Raw genomic sequence first — 20,093 nt, forward strand, 5'->3', positions numbered from 1 at the left:
TTCAGGCTTCTCTCCATGCTGTGGTTCTCCCAAGAGTGGCCTTCCAACCCACACCAATTAAGGAGGTTTCCCCAAGCCAGGAGGTTGCCTGCCTTTCTGTGCACACCATGGATAATGATCATTTATCACTTTTCTGTCTTGCCTGACAGAAGAAAGCCAGCTACTCTTATCTATCTACTCTTACCTTATCCTATCTCCCTGATCACCTGCATAGGGGGTCTGGCTCCTGGCAGGTATACAGCAAATAATGATTTATTGATGAACTGGCTGGAAAAACCATGCAAAAATCAAGGAAATCTTTTCCTATACTCCAGTGCAGTCCAGTTCAACAAGAAGTTACTAAGAAAATAGTTGTTGGGAGTTTAAAAGTTATATGTTGATAATACAAATCAGTCATACTTTAGAATGCCCTAAACCTGTAGTGTGAGACTCAATTTTAGACCAGCAAAACTTTAAGTACTCAGAGGAATACCTCTTCGACTTTGGTGTTAATGTCCTTAACTTTTAGGGCTGGGCATGTGGCTCATGTCTATAATACTAGATTTTTGAGAGGCCTAGGCAGGAGCATTTCTTGAAGCCAGGAGTTTGAGACATGCCTTGGCAACATAGCAAGACCCTATCTCTCTAAAAAAGTAAAAATTAGCCATGCACAGTGGCTACTGTAGTCCTAGCTGGCTACTGTAGTCCTAGCTACACAAGAGGCTCTGGCTACTGTAGTCCTAGCTACTCAAGAGGCTCAGGTGGGAGGATCACTTAACCCCAGGAGTTCAAGGTTCAATTCAATCATGCCACTGCACTCCAATGCGGGCAACAGAGCAAGATTCTGTCTGTAAAAATAAATAAATATATAAATGAATAATTTTTTAAAAACAAAATTCAAATAACTAAATACCAAAGTGGCTAAGTAAGATCTCGCTGCCCTTCAGATGCTGCCTGCCACTTTGTGGATTACTTGGAACAAGTTGGCCATCTGTCCCTTAGTCTCACTCCTCCAGAAAAATCATAGTTTCCTGACTCTGCTAGCACTAAACAACAGGTTCTGCAGAGGTACATTCAGGACACTCATGTCTGGCAACATAGGAACCAAATGCCTTTGCAATGTTCTGGTGGAGCAAATCCAAAAAAAGAGAGCCTAGGTTCCAGTTCCAAACCCCACAGAGGTGTCAACAATTAACAGTAAATCTCCATTTGAAGGAAGGACATTTGGCTTTGCAGAAGACCATGTGAGTGGTATGGATTTTCAATATTCCTTTCTTTCAAAGAAGTCACCTCAGAGCCTTCCCTCTATATACTAGGAAGGTGGTGAGAACTAGGTTTATCAAATGACCATCTAGAGGCCCAGTGCCTGTCAGTGGAACAAAGCCAATACACACTTTCTACCCTAACCCTGGAGGTCTATATAAATTCCCTTCTGCAGCTTTTCTCCAGAGTTGCAAAAGAACTAGATTTTCTCCAAAGCACTGTAAGAGTGCCATTGAAGGAAACAGAGCAGGCAGATGGGACTCTGGTTGGCTGTGAGTATGGGAGACTTCTTACTGGATTCATTAGTCTGATTCTATTCTTTTCCATCTCTTTCTGCCAGGCCTCTCCTCCTTCCCAGAGGAACTTGGCTTTGATCAGCCTTCTCTCTACCTTGGGAAGGATCTATTCTAAGGGTTTCTATTTTCCTGTCTCTCACAGGCCAGTCTTGACCCCTCCTATACCCAGACCCTGCTAGGTGTAAATGCAGCTCACTCCTCCTTGAAGCTGCCTCTGATCAGAAAGGAACACCAGATCTTCTGCTTCTGATAAAAGAGAATTCCAAAGACTAAGTGAAGGAAGGAAACTATAGGAAGAAATGCTAATTAGGTGGTCAACTTGCCAGTCATCCCGTGGTTGCTGTGGCCTGAAGCTAGGGTTCTGAACTGAATGGGCTTGGCTTCTACTCAACACTGTCCCACAAAATGAAACCTGCTGCCCTTTAGGGAAAGCTTTGTGCCTCCCTTTATAGGAATTTGAGGATTTGGCCTTTTACTTAACTGACATACCCTCTGTGCCAAGGACATCAGGAGGTGCCACTTAATACCCAGATGTAACATCTGGGCCCTGCACTCTGACACTAGAGCAAGGGACTCAGTTGAACAGCGATCTTTGAGCCCTATGAGTGGGTCCACAGCTCAGAGAGAGCTCACAATACAGTCCTCATCTGTGGAAGCAGTTCCTGTTGGAGGCATTCTAATCTGGGGTTTGGTCATGCTAATGCCCCATTGATACTGCAGTTTTATGTATTGTCTCAGGGGCATCACTTCACATTGTGGGTGTTCATCTGTGCTCTGTATTCCAGGGACTGCATGAAAGGAGAGGAAACAGAGAATAAGAAGATCGGCTGCACTGTTAACCTGATGGTGAGAGGACATGGGCTCTCCTCCTATCTGCCTAGTTGGGTGGTTTCTGTCCTGTACTCATGTGGTTGGCCTGGCCTTTCTAAAATATGTGGCTGTAGCCCTTAGGATTTGAATCAGAACATAAGTTCTATTGCTGGTATCTTGGAGGCCTGCACCTCCTAGACACATTCCCACTTAGGAAAGGAATGAAATGAACTTCTCTTTTGGCAAAGCTCTAGCCTGGCCACTTGGCAAGGTCCTACCAACATGATAAACCCCAATCCCCAATCTTCCCTGATGCTCTTCATCTTTCACACTACCCAAGTCTCCCACAGACCTGCCAGAGGTTCTACCTCCAACAGGTGTTTATTCTGGCTGGCCCTTTCTCTTTCTGACGCCATCTGCCTCTAAGACCTGTCACCTCCCTTCTGCCCAGCACACTGATGGCTTTAGCCAGCTGCCTAGATCTCAGCTGTATCTTCACAGGTAGCAGACTCTCTCATCTTTTTGTGTTTTTCCTTTTCTCTCCTACAGAACTTTTACAAATCTGAGATTAACAAAGAAGAGATGTATATCCGTTATATACATAAGCTTTGTGATATGCACTTGCAGGCTGAAAACTACACAGGTGAGGAAAGAGCCATGCCTGACCATGAAGATGGACTGAAGGGATATGCATGCTGGCAGAGAAAGGCTCTGGGCTGGTGCCTGACAGATCTCAGCAGAATGTTGGAGCTCCTGCTGTCCACTCACCTCACTCATTTCCCTCAATTCCCTTGTGGCATGTGGTAGAGTGAAAGCGGGTGGAACTTCCACTCATTCCTTTGTGGCATGTCCCCACTTTTTGAGGCTGTTCCACTCTCCTTCCCTCCTATTCACCTCTGTGAGGCCTCAAGGGTGACCTCTGAATTCTGCTGCACCAAATTCAGACCATCCTGAACTCACTGTTACTCCTTGTGACAGCCATTTTAGGATTTTCAAAGCTGGAACTAGATGAGGCCACAAACATAAAATATCTCCCTAAACCTGAGACTTCCAGAACTCACTGGCAGAACTGCCTTATAGTCTAGGCTCTTCCCCTGTAACTGCATAGCAGACCCCACATATTGCTCTCAGTGCATACAAAGTATGGGGAACATTCATCTGACTTCTTGACGACTAGACAGGACCTCTTTTTTTATTTTATCTACAGTTGAATCTATTACAATCTAACTACAACAAATTTTGTAGTTACAATCTAACTACAACAAATTTTAAAGCATTTCAAAGTACCTGTCATAATTTACTGAGAAACACTATGAATTAGGAGGATGTGGGTATGTGCGTGTATGTTCTATCTGATTGCCTTGTGCCATAATTCCCCCCCAAATAGCCATCTTCTCACTGTGGTGACTAACCACTAAAGTTTAGCCCTTAAGCCGTAAGACTTGAATTTGTGGGAGAGAATAGGAAATTCAAGCTATTCTTGTCTGCAGACATTACTAGAATTAGGTGAATTTATTTTTTTTATTATTTTTTTTATTTATTTTTATTAAACCATAGCTGTGTACATTAGTATGATTGTGGGGCACCATACACTTGGTTCATAGATCGTTTGACACATTTTCATCACTTTAGTTAACATAGCTTTTGTAGCATTTTCTTAGTTATTTTGCTAAGACCTTTACATTCCACATTTACTAGGATTCACATATACCCTTGTAAGATGCACCACAGGTTATAGAAACATAGGAAATATCTTTCCTTATCTCTAGATATTAGAGTTTGGCATAGACAATTTCATTCTTTCTTTCTCTTTCTCTTTCTCTCTCTCTCTTTCTGGAGGCAGACTCTCACTCTGTTGCCCAGGCTAGAGTGCCATGACATCAGCCTAGCTCGCAGCAACCTCAAACTCCTAGGTTCAAGTCATCCTCCTATCTCAACTTTCCAAGTAACTAGGACTATAGGCACCTACCACCATGTCTGGCTAATTTTTCTATTTTTAGTAGAGATGGGGGACTTGCTTTGCTCAGGCTGGTCTCAAATTCCTGAGCTCGAGTGAACCTCCTACCTCGGCCTCCCAGAGTGATAGGATTATAGGCATAAACCACCACACCTAGCCAATGCTACCTTTTCTGATAGTGCAGATTGGCAAGAATTAAATCTAAAATGATTGGGCTGAATCTCCCATTCTCTGCATCCATTTCCACCCATGATCCCACCAGCTTTCTGAGAGGAAAGTGAAGAAAAAGACTTTGATAAATTCGATGTAGCTGTAGAGAAGTTTGCTAAACTCCTAGAGGATTAGGACATGACTGAGAGGCTAGGTCAAGGATTTGAACACAGAAAGGGTACTAATGCTTACCTCTGGGAGAGACATCTGAAAAGATTATAGAAAATAAAGAAAAAGATTTCACAGTTTCCTAACCTCTAAAGGAAGACCCTGAGTGCCATAGGGCTTGTCCCTAGAGAGAAAAGGCTTTCTAGACCCAATGAGATGTGAGTATCTCTCATCAGGAAGTTTCAGTGACAAGGGGACAGGCAGAGAGAAAAGAAGGAGAAGGAGTCTAGAGAGTAGACATAGGTTGAGTGAGCCTGGCTAAAACTAGAAGTGAGTCAAAAATGGCTAGAAATGAGATATTTAGACTAGGCGTGGCAGCTCACACCTGTAAACCTATCACTTGGGAGGCCAAGGCAGGTGGATCACTTGAGCTTACTAGTTTGAGACCAGCCTGAGCAAGAGCAAGACCCCATCTCTAAAAATAGCCAGGCATTGTGGCTGGCACCTAGTCCCAGCTACTTGGGAACCTGATACAAGAGGATTGCTTGAGCCCAAGAGTTTGAGGTTGCTGTGAGCTATGATGCCACAGTACTCTACCGAGGACAACAAAGTGAAACTATCTCAAAAAAAAGAAAGAAAAGAAAAGAAAGGGAAAAAAGAAATGAGATTCTTCATAGTCATGGGCAGAAGGTTTGAACAGGGACTTGAAAGCCAGGGCAAAAGCTAGAACTAATTAATTTGCCAGTAGAAGACATCCACTAAGATGAGCAAATAGAATAGAAAAGAGAGGGCCGCGCCTGTGGCTCAGTCGGCAGGGTGCCGGCCTCATATATCGAGGGTGACGGGTTCAAACCCAGCCCCGGCCAAACTGCAACCAAAAAATAGCTGGGCGTTGTGGCAGGCGCCTGTAGTCCCAGCTGCTCGGGAGGCTGAGGCAGAAGAATCGCTTAAGCCCAGGAGTTGGAGGTTGCTGTGAGCTGTGTGAGGCCACGGCACTCTACCGAGGGCCATAAAGTGAGACCCTGTCTCTACAAAAAAAAAAAAAAAAAGAATAGAAAAGAGAAAACCATATAGGGAGGCCCCTAAGCAGTGGATGTAATCAGAAAGATTCATCCTTTGGAATTTAGGGGGCCACAGTATTTACTGCTGTTGTTTTATACAATCCTCTCTATTTGTTCCACACAGAGTAACATGTTGCCAGGCCTTCACTGTGGGTGCAGTATTTATTTAGGTTCCTCCTTGAATGAGCCTCTGGCTCCAGGCCATAACGCAATTACTACCATTCACACTCCCTCTCTTTAATTGTTTTAGAAATGGTAGAGATGAGGGGAAAGGATCATTCCCAGGACCTGCTGAGGACAGAAAATGAAGCTGGAGGCACAAAGACTTGCTAGGGAAGGCTAAGGGAAGCCTTGGTTGGTACTTACCCCTAAGATCCTGTTCTGAGAAGGCTGGAAAGGAAGCTGTAGTCAGTTGAGCAAAAAGGAACCCAAGAGCAAGGTGACCTGTACACAGACTCTGGATAGCTGAGTCATTTTTTGTCATTTATCTGGAGCCCAGAACAAGGGACCAGGCCATGGGAGGAAGGTACCTGCCACAATATTTGACTCCTTCCTGCTTGGACAAAGGTTACTGGCTTGCTGGGCAGCCCCTCTGTTTCATGTTTGGGATCTAATGTCTCTGATCTGGGCTACGTGACTTTCCCTGGCTTTCTGCTCAGTATAGTCCCTAAGTACCAGGCTGCTCCTAGGTCCCTAAGGGGGAGTCCCTGGACCTACATGCTGCATTTCCCCACAGAGGCTGCATTCACCCTGCTTCTTTACTGTGAGCTACTGCAGTGGGAAGACCGGCCACTGCGGGAATTCCTCCATTACCCATCCCAGACAGAGTGGCAGCGGAAAGAGGGATTGTGCCGGAAGATCATTCACTACTTCAACAAAGGCAAGGTAGGTGTCATTAGGCAAGCCTTTCAGGACTTTAGTTTTTGCTGGGATGCATGACATTTTGACACCACAGGGTTGGCAGCACCTGCCAGTGGTATGTGGGATGGTGAATGGGTGGGTGCCCATGTATGTGCACAAGATTTGGAGGCAGCATGATTTTCTCTGGGGGAAAAAAACAAAAGCTTATTTCTATGCTTTGAAAGCCAATTTCACATTAGAAATTATCCCACATCCAAGCTTTGCACATCTGTAAATGCTAAAGCTCCTATAGCAGGGGCTTCTGGAACCATTTATTTTTATTAGATGTACTTAAAGAATTGATGTGGCTTTCTAATCTGTTTCCATAGAAATAAGGATTTTAACCCTAGCCAAAGGAGACCTGTACGGCCTCTTTCTTGCACATGTTCTTGTCTTAGATTTCCCTTCCCTATAGCACAGCCTGAACTTCTCTTATAGTAGGGTTATTCACTATCAAAATAGCTTCTATGAAACAGCATTGTCAGCACTGGTTTAGCCTTCCTTGGGGCTTCCCAGCCATCCTGGTTCAGTCTCTGGGAGAACTCTTTATGGGGCCTTCTGACCACCCTACTCTCATGTATGGCCCATGCACTGGAAAGGCTGGGGGTATATAACTCATTGAAGCCACTCTCTCATTATTCACCTTTGAATACATTTTATGACACTGAAATAGGGTCATTAATTGTAGTGGCTGAGCTCCTGACTCAAAATGAATAGAAACCTTTTTTAAATGAGTTTTTTCATCAAAAAGAAATACTTAAACATTAATAGCCTTTGTCCATAATTTGAAAGACATTCTTCAGTTTCATATAATATAGGAGACTTCTATGTTTGTCAAAAATATTCGCTCAGAAACATTTACTCATGCAGAAAATGCACTGGTAAGTAAGAAGCTTTCCACAATCACCACTGTCATGTAACCTATTTCAGAAGGAAGGCCCATGCTCACCTATTAGTCAGCCTGTGGGACTAATCCACAATGCTGACCCAAAGCCTTCTCCCCTTGTTGGTCTGGATCCTGACTTAGGGCCCCTCACTGGCACAGTTTTAGGCCTATTTTCTTGGCACCCAGCAAGGCTGGAACTGCCACTCACCTACATGCCCAGCAAGCACTTCCAGCTCAGAAGGAATGGCATCAGTATGCATGAGTGCTTGTAGTGTATTGGTTCTCCTCTTTTCTTTCTATGGCCATGGAGAACAGAGTAGAGAGTTAGCCTAATCTGATTGAACTAGTCAGCGGAATGTGTGAGCATTAAGGGCCCCCTCTTTATCCAACACTGTAGTAATGCATAGAAAAGCAGGATTAAGCCGTAATGCGGACTAGGCTAGGGAATGAAGCACAAAACCTGCCTGAGTATTGTAGATGGACAGAAAGGAAAGAAGGACTAGAAGGCTCCAAAAGCCATCTTCTTTTTTTTTTTTTTGTGGTTTTTTTTTTGGCCGGGGCTGGGTTTGAACCCGCCACCTCTGGCATATGGGACTGGCGCCCTACTCCTTGAGCCACAGGCACCGCCCTCCAAAGGCCATCTTCTTGGTGATCTTTACACTCTTCCAAAAACACTGCCTTCACTGTGAATTGCTACAAGATCAGAGTCTGTGCTTACAGACCACTCAGTGAGCTCTTTCACAAGCTTATCCTCCAACAGGCATTTATCAGACATTCTCCTGGGCTTGTATGAAAGTTTGCCTTCTTTGTTCCTGTGCCTTAGCTCCTGATTAAACCAGTAGTTGAGGCTTTTCAGTTCTTCCAGAAAGCATTCAGGTTTTCTTAAATGGCTTTGGAAAAGCAAAATCTGGCTGTTGCAGGAAAAATGCTCCTATGGAGCAAGAATACTTGGTGCCAGGAGAAAAGCTACCCTGATGACAGGATGAGGGCAGGGGGGCAAAAAAAAAAGGACTCGGGGAGGGGAAGACGAAGTATTTCTTAGTCCCCAGCACTGCCAGCACACCCTTCCTCACAAGCCAACCCCTTCCTGACTTTTTTTCCACACACTCCCAGAATCTCTGCTATCTGCCTTAAATAGACAAACCAATCTCCTTCACTCCTGTGTTTATTTCCTGGATAACCAAGAGGATTAGCCATGGCCAGTGGCTCATGGGCATAGCCTAGCCTTGGGCCATTCTCTCTGCTGGTGAGATGGCTAACTTAGGAACCTGCTCCAAAGTAGAGTGGACTCTAGTCCATGGAAAATCAGCTCTCCCAGGCCAGACAAGGATAAAGAGAAACTCCAAAGAAACAGAATTTGACAGAATGAGAGTTGGGAGAAGGGAAGGGAGGTTTGAAAATGGAAGCTGGTCCTTGAACCCCAGGTAGAGGGAGCAGATAAGAGGGGAAGCTGAATAGAAGTCTTTAGTCCCTTTTCATCTGTCAGACTATCAGGACTAGACCAGCCCCCTCTGTCAGAGTGAGCTGGGGCTCTTCTGCTTGAAGGTTCACCACAGCCCCACTCTTTTTAAGAGATGACTTGTTTCTAATGTGTAATGTGTAAACAGAGGTACAAAGACTGACAAACTGGAGACCCAGGACTTTTCTTTCCTTTGTTCTTTGATTAAGACAAGCCATAAGCCTGGGCATGGTTCAAGCCTGCAAATCTCAGTATTTTGGGAAGCCAAGGCAGAAGGATCACTTGGGACTAGGAGTTTGAGACCAACCTGAGCAACATAGCAAGATCTCCTCTCTACAAGGACAAATTTTTTTAAAAAGACCAACCCCTAAGTCACTGTAGCTTCTTAGGCCATTCCTGTGAGAGGACAATAAGGATGTATAAAAGCACACATATGCTAGAACTTATAGAAGTGATTGGATTTCAGACACTGATAAGGAATTTAGGGTTAGTTTTGCCTCCTGCTTAAAAGAGGGAAACCATTAAAAAAAATGGAGACTTTACATCCTTCGTATTAACCTGGATGGAAGTGGAAGACATTATTCTTAGTAAAGCATCACAAAAATGGAGAAGCATGAATCCTATGTACTCAATCTTGATATGAGGACAATTAATGACAATTAAGGTTATGGGGGGGGAAGCAGAAAGAAGGATGGAGGGAGGAGGGTGGGGCCTTAGTGTGTGTCACATTTTATGGGGGCAAGACATGATTGCAAGAGGGACTTTACCTAACAATTGCAATCAGTGTAACTGGCTTAATGTACCCTCAATGAATCCCCAACAATAAAAGAAAAAAAAAAAAAAAAAAAAAGAGGGAAACCAAGGGAAAAGATGCAGATGGGGATGCATTATACCTGCAGTTTATTCCTTATTGGGAATTCCTTTATTCTCACCAATGTTACAACACACCCCTCAAGGATAGCAGAGTATCTTAAAACTCATGGTCCTAGCTCACTCTAAAGATAATTGAAGGAGGGAGGCACCTTGGAGTACCAAGATTAAAAATGGTACCCAGACAGATAAGCATTGATCCAAAAGAAGACCTATTTTACTAGGAGTTACTGTCAGCAGGCAGGGTGCCTTTAGCCCTACATGGGGCCATCATCATCTAAATGAGAAGTCCCCTATGGAGTGGCTCTTGATAGCCTGGCCAGAAGTCTGTACATAGCTCAACTGCTTAGCCAGCCCCCATGGAGCTGCATGCCAGGCAGACTCTATTGCAGGTCCTTGGCTGAAACCTGCCCAAGAAGCATCTGAAGCTAGATGTGTACCCCCTTGAAAGCTGCAGTCTGCAATATGAGGGTGTAAGACGTTTTCCAGCTCCCTGAGGTAGAGACATTGTGTTAGAACAAGGAGAAGTCTATTTAAAATTCTTTTTGCTTTGTTTCAATCTTTTAAATTGATCATACAGTTTCAATCTTTATGGCATTAACTTCTTCACAGAATAGAAATAATATGCTCTTTTTAAGAACATAATCTGAAATGAAACAGTCTTTTCCTTCACCCTGACACTATTTCAAATAGTAATTTTAAAAATATTGCCTTTTATCGTTTAAAGATTCATACCGAAATATTTATTGGTGAAATATTATATCACACCTGAGATTTGCTCCAAAGACTATGGGGAAGAGTCAGTAGATGGGGTATGAATAACACAAGAGTCCATGAGTTGGGCATTGTTGAGGCTGGTTGATGGGCACCTAGGGGTTTATTCTTCTGTTCCCTCTACTTTTTTATATGAAAAAAATTTTAGTTAGTATGTAGAGTTGGGGAGAATAGCCTAGGTAAAATATGAAGTAAACTAATGATTCACAGTCAAACGAGAGAAAGGACGCTATTTATTTTTTAAAGGAAGAAATGAACAATATTTCCTCTTAATAAATATCGGAGGGCTTCTCTCTATAACAGGAGCCACACCACAGAAACAGTCTGGGATCTCACTAGCCAAGGATTATTAGAAGCCTAACTTAAGGTTCAAATCTTTCCATAAAGAAAATTTTAGGCCTACTACCACATCCCTGAGTAGGTACTTTCTTCTTGGTTTCCATACTTATCTCTAAGCCTAAATGATCTGAATTTAAAGGTCAATGTTTCCTGCATTCACTTATTAAATAAATAAATTTTTATTGAGTATCTGATACATGCCTAGAATTGTTCTAGGCTTCAAGGATAAAGTAAATAAACAGGATCTCTACCCTCATGCAGTATTTATGTAATCAAGATGAATACACTGAAAAATTTAGCAGTTTTTTAAAAACTAAGACAACTTCAGAGTAGCAAACATAAATGGACAGGTAAGTTCCTGTTCTTGACAAAGTACTTAGGGAAGGCCTCTTAGTGGTAGAGACATTTGAGCAGAGACTTTGGAAGTTGTGCTTGAGCTAGAAAGCCACAATGTTGTTGGGGTGTTTTTGCTTTGTTTTGTTTTTTGAGACAGGGTCTCACTCTTTTGTTCAAGGTGAAGTGCAATGGCATCATCATAGCTCCCTGCAACCTCAAATTCCTAGGCTCAAGTGATCCTCCTGCCTCCTGAGTAGTTGGGACTATAGGCACAAGCCACCATACAAAAAAATTTTTTTTTTCCTTTTATAGATACTGGGTCCCCATATATTGCTCAGGCTGGTCTTGAACACCTGGCTTCAAGCAATTGTCTCATCTTGTACTCCCAAAGTGCTAGGATTACAGGTGTGAACCACCATGCCTGGCCTCATATTGGCTTTGAGGCATATGTTCTTTGTGACATATGAGTTGGAGCCAGGCAAAGGCATTTTGTTGTGACCGCTATGTGTTCAAAATGGATTTAGGCTATTCTGAGGATGCCTGAGGTGCTGAAACCTTATTCTTATTTCTGACACAGAGCTGGGAGTTTGGGATCCCACTATGCAGAGAGCTGGCATGTCAGTATGAGAACCTCTACGATTATCAGAGCCTCAGCTGGATACGGGTGAGTTTTGCCCCTTCTCCCACTCCATTCCTGACCAAAGGTGCCAGGACTTTTCTTGGCATCAGTTTCTAAGTGAGCATTTACTATGGACCAGGTCTCGGTTTAGTGCTGTAGACATGGTACAGGAGAAACAGAAAACAAGATTCCTATTCTTGAGACACATGCAGTCTGACTGAGGAACCAAAACACATACCTGACAAATGGTTGTATGATCTGAATCCCAAAGGCCTGTGGTGCCCAGGGAAGAGAGAAACCAGCATAGGCATAATATAATGGGGATTTCATGAAGAAGGTGGAAGCTCAACTTCATTAAGCTTTTCCTGAAATGGTCTTGTTAAAGGATGCTTCATCTAAAAATCTTTATTATAATAGAGTTTTACTCACTTTGGCTTGTGGTCACTTTGAAGCACCTTGTCCTTGCTCCCCTCTTTGAAGAAAAGTATTTAAAATTGGGCGGCGCCTGTGGCTCAAGGAGTAGGGCATCGGTCCCATATGCCGGAGGTGGCGGATTCAAACCCAGCCCCGGCCAAAAAAAACCACACACACACATAAAAAAGTAAAGTATTTAAAATTAAAGTCAACTGAGAGACAAGATGGCGGACTGAAGCCAGCTTTCAACAAAGGCTCCCGTCCAGAAGGAGAGTTAAGGGACAGGAATTTAGTAAGTATCCTGGTGGACTTGAGCCTCACCAAGAGAGAAGGCTGAAGAACGCACATCAACACCGCTGAGGCAAGTTGTGATCACAAGGACGCAAACAAAAGAACGCTCACTTCTGGATATTCTGAGGCCACACCCCCTGTCTCCCTGGGCAACCAGAGGAGGCCACCTGTGTCACGACTCACAAACCCAGAAGCCTCCAGGGCGGGGCCGACCCAGAGAGGTGTTCAGACGCAATTCTCCAGCAGCAAAGACGTTTGAACTCAAAACAGCCCGTCTCCTGTAGGCGACGACAGGAACAGAGACAGAACCTCACAAAGTTGTCTGTTCTGTTCTGTTCTGTTAGCAGCATCCATCAGGGACGGGGCTAAGCCTGAGTGAACACCTCCTTCCCATCACCTGCATCAAACACTCAAAGATGTCAGGCCCCATCTCCTCCTGCTAGATAGCGGCAGTCTGCGGGGGCCTGGCAGACTTCCTCGCGATTCAGGCAGGTGCAAACCCCTGGAGTGTCTGTTCACTGCAGGCAACTGGGTTAGCCATCTGCAGAGATACCAGTGACTGGGTCCGACGGAGGGGCAAAGTGGGGAAGGAGACGTTAACCTTCCCAGACTGCTCTGTTTGCGGGGTGGCTCCTCCTGACTCCACGCTGCACTGGAGTGAGCTGTCTCAGAGGAGTCACCAGGCCCCTGTGATCCAGTTCCCAGAGACCTCTTGAACCCTTCCACCTGAGACAAGTGCCAATTGAGACAGTTGATTCGGACCTTTTGAACTGGGCTAATAGACTGAGGACTTTTCAGGTGGTGCCCTGGGTGTGCGATTGTAGGAAGGTTTGATTCTCCTTTTCCAACTGGGGCCAGAGGTGGGCAGGCGGGGTGACTTAATTGCTGATTTTTCCACACAGCTGAGACTTCAAGCCAGAGTAGAAGTTGCAATAGGATAGAACAGAAACCAGCTGAAAACAAGACAGAACCACTTTGCTCCACCACACCAGACAGGGCCCCAGTTTCTCAGGCCACAACACTGTACGGGCCCTCGATAAAACCCCAGGGGAAAAACCAAAGGGAGTAAACCATGGGGCGGAATCAGCGGAAAAACTCTGGTAACATGAATAACCAGAATAGATCAACCCCCCCAAGAAAAGATACGGCAGATGTGATTGAAGATCCCATTCATAAACAACTGGCTGAGATGTCAGAAGTTGAATTCAGAATTTGGTTTGCAGACAAGATTAATAAAATGGAATTAGGAATTCGTGGAGAAATTCAAAAACTGTCTCAAGAATTTAACGAATTTAAAGACAAAACCACCAAAGACTTAGACACACTGAAACAAGAACTTACAGCCCTCAAAGATATGAAAAATACAGTAGAATCCCTCAGTAACAGAATGGAGCAAGCAGAAGAAAGGATTTCTGACATTGAAGATAAAGTCTTCGAACGCTCCCAATCTCTCAAAGAGGAAGAGAAATGGAGAGCAAAAACGGATCACTCACTCAGAGAGCTCTCAGATAATTCGAAAAAACATAACATAAGGGTTATAGGAATTTCGGAGGCTGATGACGTGGCAGCCAAGGGCACAGAGGCCCTTCTACATGAAATTATGAAAGAAAATTTTCCAGACATGCCTAGAGAATCTGAAATTCAGATAGCAGACAGCTTCAGAACCCCAGCACGATTCAACCCCAAAAAGCCATCTCCCAGACATATCATAATTAGCTTCACTAAAGTTAACATGAAAGAGAAGATTCTCAAAGCAGCCCGGCGAAAGAAAACTATAACGTACAAAGGTAAGAATATTAGAATAACTGCAGATCTCTCTGCTGAAACTTTTCAAGCAAGAAGAGGCTGGTCATCAACTTTTAATCTCCTAAAGCAAAAAAACTTTCAACCCAGGATCTTGTATCCAGCTAAACTGAGTTTCATCTATGATGGAGAAACTAAATACTTCAATGACATTCATATGTTGAAAAAATTTGCCATAAGTAAACCAGCTCTTCAGGATGTTCTCAGACCTATCCTCCACAATGACCAACCCAATCCTATACCACAAAAGTAAACTCACTCAGAAACTTCGGATCAAACTCCAACTTCCACACTGGCGAAAGGATTAAAAATGTCCACTGGACCTTTGAAAAACTCGATACCCAAAATTCCACCAGACTTATCCTTACTCTCCATCAATGTGAATGGCTTAAACTGTCCTCTAAAGAGGCATAGGTTAGCTGACTGGATACAAAAACTTAAGCCAGATATTTGTTGCATACAAGAGTCACATCTCAACTTAAAAGACAAATACAGACTCAGGGTGAAAGGATGGTCATCCATATTTCAGGCAAATGGTAATCAGAAAAAAGCAGGTGTTGCAATTTTATTTGCAGATACAGTAGGCTTTAAACCATCAAAAGTAAGGAAGGACAAGAATGGTCACTTCATATTTGTTAAGGGTAATACTCAATATGACGAGATCTCAATTATTAATATCTATGCACCCAACCAGAATGCACCTCAATTTATAAGAGAAACTCTAACAGACATGAGTAACTTGATTTCCTCCAGCTCCATAATCGTTGGAGATTTCAACACTCCCTTGGCAGTGTTGGATCGATCCTCCAGAAAGAAGCTGAGCAAAGAAATCTTAGATTTAAACCTAACCATCCAATATTTAGATTTAGCAGACATCTACAGAACATTTCATCCCAACAAAACTGAATACACATACTTCTCATCAGCCCATGGAACTTACTCCAAAATTGATCACATTTTAGGTCACAAGTCTAACCTCAGTAAATTTAAAGGAATAGAAATTATTCCGTGCATCTTCTCGGACCATCATGGAATAAAACTTGAATTGAGTAACAACAGGAATCTGCATACCCATACAAAAACATGGAAGTTAAATAACCTTATGCTGAATGATAGCTGGGTCAGAGATGAGATTAAGAAAGAAATCACCAATTTTTTGGAACAAAATGACAATGAAGACACAAGCTATCAGAACCTCTGGGACACTGCAAAGGCAGTTCTAAGAGGGAAATTTATAGCACTGCAAGCCTTCCTCAAGAGAACGGAAAGAGAGGAAGTTAACAACTTAATGGGACATCTCACGCAACTGGAAAAGGAAGAACATTCCAACCCCAAACCCAGTAGAAGAAAAGAAATAACCAAAATTAGAGCAGAATTAAATGAAATTGAAAACAAAAGAATAATACAACAGATCAATAAATCAAAAAGCTGGTTTTTTGAAAAGGTCAATAAAATAGATAAACCTCTGGCCAACCTAATCAGGAAAAAAAGAGTAAAATCTCTAATATCATCAATCAGAAACAACAAAGACAAAATAACCACAGACTCATCAGAAATCCAAAAAATCCTTAATGAATATTACAAGAAACTTTATTCTCAGAAATATGAAAATCTGAAGGAAATAGACCGATACTTGGAAGCACGCCACCTTCCAAGACTTAACCAGAATCAAGTGGAAATGTTGAACAGACCCATATCAAGTTCAGAAATAGCATCAACTATACAAAACCTCCCTAAAAAGAAAAGCCCGGGACCAGATGGTTTCACGTCAGAATTCTACCAAACCTTTAAAGAGGAATTAGTACCTATATTACTCAACCTGTTCCAAAATGTAGAAAAAGAAGGAAGACTACCCAACACGTTCTATGAAGCAAATATCACCCTGATCCCCAAACCAGGAAAAGACCCAACAAGAAAAGAAAATTATAGACCAATATCACTAATGAATATAGATGCAAAAATATTCAACAAGATCCTAACAAACAGAATCCAGCAACACATCAAACAAATTATACATCATGACCAAGTTGGTTTTATCCCAGGGTCTCAAGGCTGGTTCAATATACGTAAATCTATAAATGTAATTCAGCACATAAACAAATTAAAAAACAAAGACCATATGATTCTCTCAATTGATGCAGAAAAAGCTTTTGATAATATCCAGCATCCCTTCATGATCAGAACACTCAAGAAAATTGGTCTAGAAGGGACTTTTCTTAAACTGATAGAGGCTATCTACAGCAAACCCACAGCCAATATCATATTGAATGGAGTTAAATTGGAATCATTTCCACTCAGATCAGGAACCAGACAAGGCTGCCCATTGTCTCCATTGCTTTTCAACATTGTAATGGAAGTTTTAGCCACCGCAATTAGGGAAGAAAAGGCGATCAAGGGTATCCATATAGGTTCAGAAGAGATCAAACTCTCGCTCTTCGCAGATGATATGATTGTGTATCTGGAAAACACTAGGGACTCTACTACAAAACTCCTAGAAGTGATCAAGGAATACAGCAGCGTCTCAGGTTACAAAATCAACATTCATAAATCGGTAGCCTTTATATACACCAACAACAGTCAAATTGAAAAAGCAGTTAAGGACTCTATCCCATTCACAGTAGTGCCAAAGAAGATGAAATATTTGGGAATTTACCTAACAAAAGACGTGAAAGATCTCTATAAAGAGAACTATGAAACTCTAAGAAAAGAAATAGCGGAAAATGTTAACAAATGGAAAAACATACCATGCTCATGGCTAGGAAGAATCAACATTATCAAAATGTCCATACTACCCAAAGCAATATATACTTTCAACGCACTCCCTATTAAAGCTCCACTGTCATATTTTAAAGATCTTGAAAAAACATTACTTCGTTTTATATGGAATCAGAAAAAACCTCGAATAGCCAAGACATTACTCAGAAATAAAAACAAAACAGGAGGAATCACACTACCAGACCTCAGACTTTACTACAAATCGATAGTGATCAAAACAGCATGGTATTGGCACAAAAACAGAGAAGTAGATATCTGGAATAGAATAGAGAACCAAGAGATGAATCCAGCTACTTACCGCTATTTGATTTTTGACAAGCCAATTAAAAACATTCAGTGGGGAAAAGATTCCCTATTTAACAAATGGTGCTGGGTGAACTGGCTGGCAACCTGCAGAAGACTGAAATTAGACCCACACCTTTCACCATTAACTAAGATAGACTCTCATTGGATTAAAGATTTAAACTTAAGACATGAAACTATAAAAATACTAGAGGAGAATGCAGGGAAAACCCTTGAAGAAATTGGTCTGGGTGAGTATTTCATGAGGAGAACCCCCCGGGCAATTGAAGCAGCTTCAAAAATACACTACTGGGACTTGATCAAACTAAAAAGCTTCTGCACAGCTAAGAACACAGTAAGCAGAGCAAGCAGACAGCCCTCAGAATGGGAGAAGATATTTGCAGGGTATAACTCTGACAAAGGTTTAATAACCAGAATCCACAGAGAACTCAAACGCATCAGCAAGAAAAAAACAAGGGATCCCATCGCAGGCTGGGCAAGGGATTTGAAGAGAAACTTCTCTGAAGAAGACAGGCGCACGGCCTTCAGACATATGAAAAAATGCTCATCATCTTTAATCATCAGAGAAATGCAAATCAAAACTACTTTGAGATATCATCTAACTCCAATGAGACTAGCCTATATCACAAAATCTCAAGACCAGAGATGTTGGCGTGGATGCGGAGAAAAGGGAACACTTCTGCACTGCTGGTGGGAATGCAAATTAATACATTCCTTTTGGAGGGATATATGGAGAACACTCAGAGATCTAAAAATAGATCTGCCATTCAATCCTGTAATTCCTCTGCTGGGCATATACCCAGAAGACCAAAAATCACAACATAACAAAGATATTTGTACCAGAATGTTTATTGCAGCCCAATTCATAATTGCTAAGTCATGGAAAAAGCCGAAGTGCCCATCGATCCACGAATGGATTAATAAATTGTGGTATATGTATACCATGGAATACTATGCAGCCTTAAAGAAAGATGGAGACTTTACCTCTTTCATGTTTACATGGATGGAGCTGGAACATATTCTTCTTAGTAAAGTATCCCAAGAATGGAAGAAAAAATATCCAATGTACACAGCCCTACTATGAAACTAATTTGGGACTCTCACATGAAAGCTATAACCCAGCTACAACTTAACAATAGGGGGAAGTGGGAAAGGGGGGGGTGGGTAGAGGGAGGGGAATCGGTGGGATCACACCTGTGGTGCATATTACAGGGGTATTTGCGAAACTTGGTAAATGTAGAATATAAATGTTTTGGCACAGTAACTGAGATAACGCCGGAAAGGCTATGTTAACCACTGGGATAAAAATGTGTCAAATGGTTTATGAAGTGAGTGTATGATGCCCCATAATCATATCATTGTATACACTTATGATTTAATAAAAAAATTAAAAAAAAATAAAATAAAATAAAATAAAATTAAAGTCAAATGCTCCATTGACTTTGAAGATCTGCACAGTTTTTCCTGGTTGTTGATACTGAGTTCTGAATTGTAACATCTGCTTATTTCATCAGCAAAGAGAGGTTAATAATCTTAGCATACCGTCTTCTTTTTGGCTAACTTTCTTCTGTTTTATGATGGGGTTTGGACATCTTCCTTTACCAGAAACTTCTTAACTGGTTTTGATAGCCACTGTTCCCTGGCAAGCTGGCTTGGTTAAATTCATTAGTGCTATATTCCCACTCAAACTTTCAGTGAGTTTTTTCTGAATGTGAAGCCAAGTCAGCCAAGACTAAAAAACTTTACAACCTTGGAAATGCTAGACATCATGGATATTAGTTAACTTTTTTTCAAGTTAAAATCTCCTAAATTGGAACCAGTACCAGTACTGCTGGGATCTGAGCCTTCCTCACTATGGTTGCTAGAATTTTTATTCAGACAATAAATGAACAAGAACAGGAGGGTGGAGCAAGATGGCAGCCGAGTAACAGCTTCCTTGCATCTGGGCACCGTGAGTCTGGGGAGATAGGACTCCAGGCATCTCTGGCTGGTGGGATCTGCCTATCATCACCCCTGAGAGGATACAGGGAGTCAGCGAGAGACTTCTGGACCCCAAGAGGAGGACTAAAACAGTGGAAAACCGGCAAGTGGTCGCGTGTGTTCAATCCGCCTAAACCCGCCCGCAACTGTAAGTTCAGTAGCAGCGAGACTGCAAACCAGAAAGGCCTTACCTGTGAACTGTTTTGGTGTCTTTGGACTTGGCACTCAGCTGAACTGCCTTGGGGAGAGCCTGAGCGGGAGTGCGGAGAACTCTGGCCTTTGTCTAGGGCCCCAGTCTGAGCCGCTGAGCCAGACGGAGCTAATAGAGTTTGGCTCTGGGTCACAGGCAGACATTGTGAGCGATCTGCCCTGGCAAGCTCCGCCCTCAGGGTCGCAGAGCTGGAATTGGGTGGGAGCTGGTAACCCAGCGACCAAGTAGCCTAAGGGCGGGGTCTGAGCCGCCTTGCAGCCCTAACCCTCGGGGGCAGAGGGAGACCAGTTTTGACACACAGGGTAAGTGGATAGCCACTTCAGCAGTGATTCCAGCGACAAGCACTTCCCTGAGAAAGCTTCTGCTCAGTAAGTGAACAAGTTCAAAGTGCCTTTTAAGTGGGCTGAAGAGAGATTTAGGGTGTCTACCTGCTGGGGTTCGAGAAACTA

At 42.7% G+C, this 20,093-nt stretch overlaps 1 protein-coding gene across 7 annotated transcripts in view; it reads left to right on the forward strand.

Moving 5' to 3' along the window:
• The window catches only part of DOCK3 (dedicator of cytokinesis 3), an 899,254-nt gene that overhangs the window by 842,391 nt on the left and 36,770 nt on the right, over window positions 1–20,093 (forward strand). For all 7 annotated transcript variants that reach the window (XM_053600715.1, XM_053600720.1, XM_053600716.1 and 4 more), the window contains 4 exons: window positions 2,324–2,384; window positions 2,898–2,991; window positions 6,421–6,569; window positions 11,826–11,912. In XM_053600715.1, coding sequence (XP_053456690.1) covers window positions 2,324–2,384; window positions 2,898–2,991; window positions 6,421–6,569; window positions 11,826–11,912 — 391 coding nt within the window. The remainder of the gene's footprint in view (window positions 1–2,323; window positions 2,385–2,897; window positions 2,992–6,420; window positions 6,570–11,825; window positions 11,913–20,093) is intronic.

This window comes from Nycticebus coucang, chromosome 8, assembly GCF_027406575.1.
Source record: "Nycticebus coucang isolate mNycCou1 chromosome 8, mNycCou1.pri, whole genome shotgun sequence".
NCBI classification, from domain to species: Eukaryota; Metazoa; Chordata; class Mammalia; order Primates; family Lorisidae; genus Nycticebus; species Nycticebus coucang.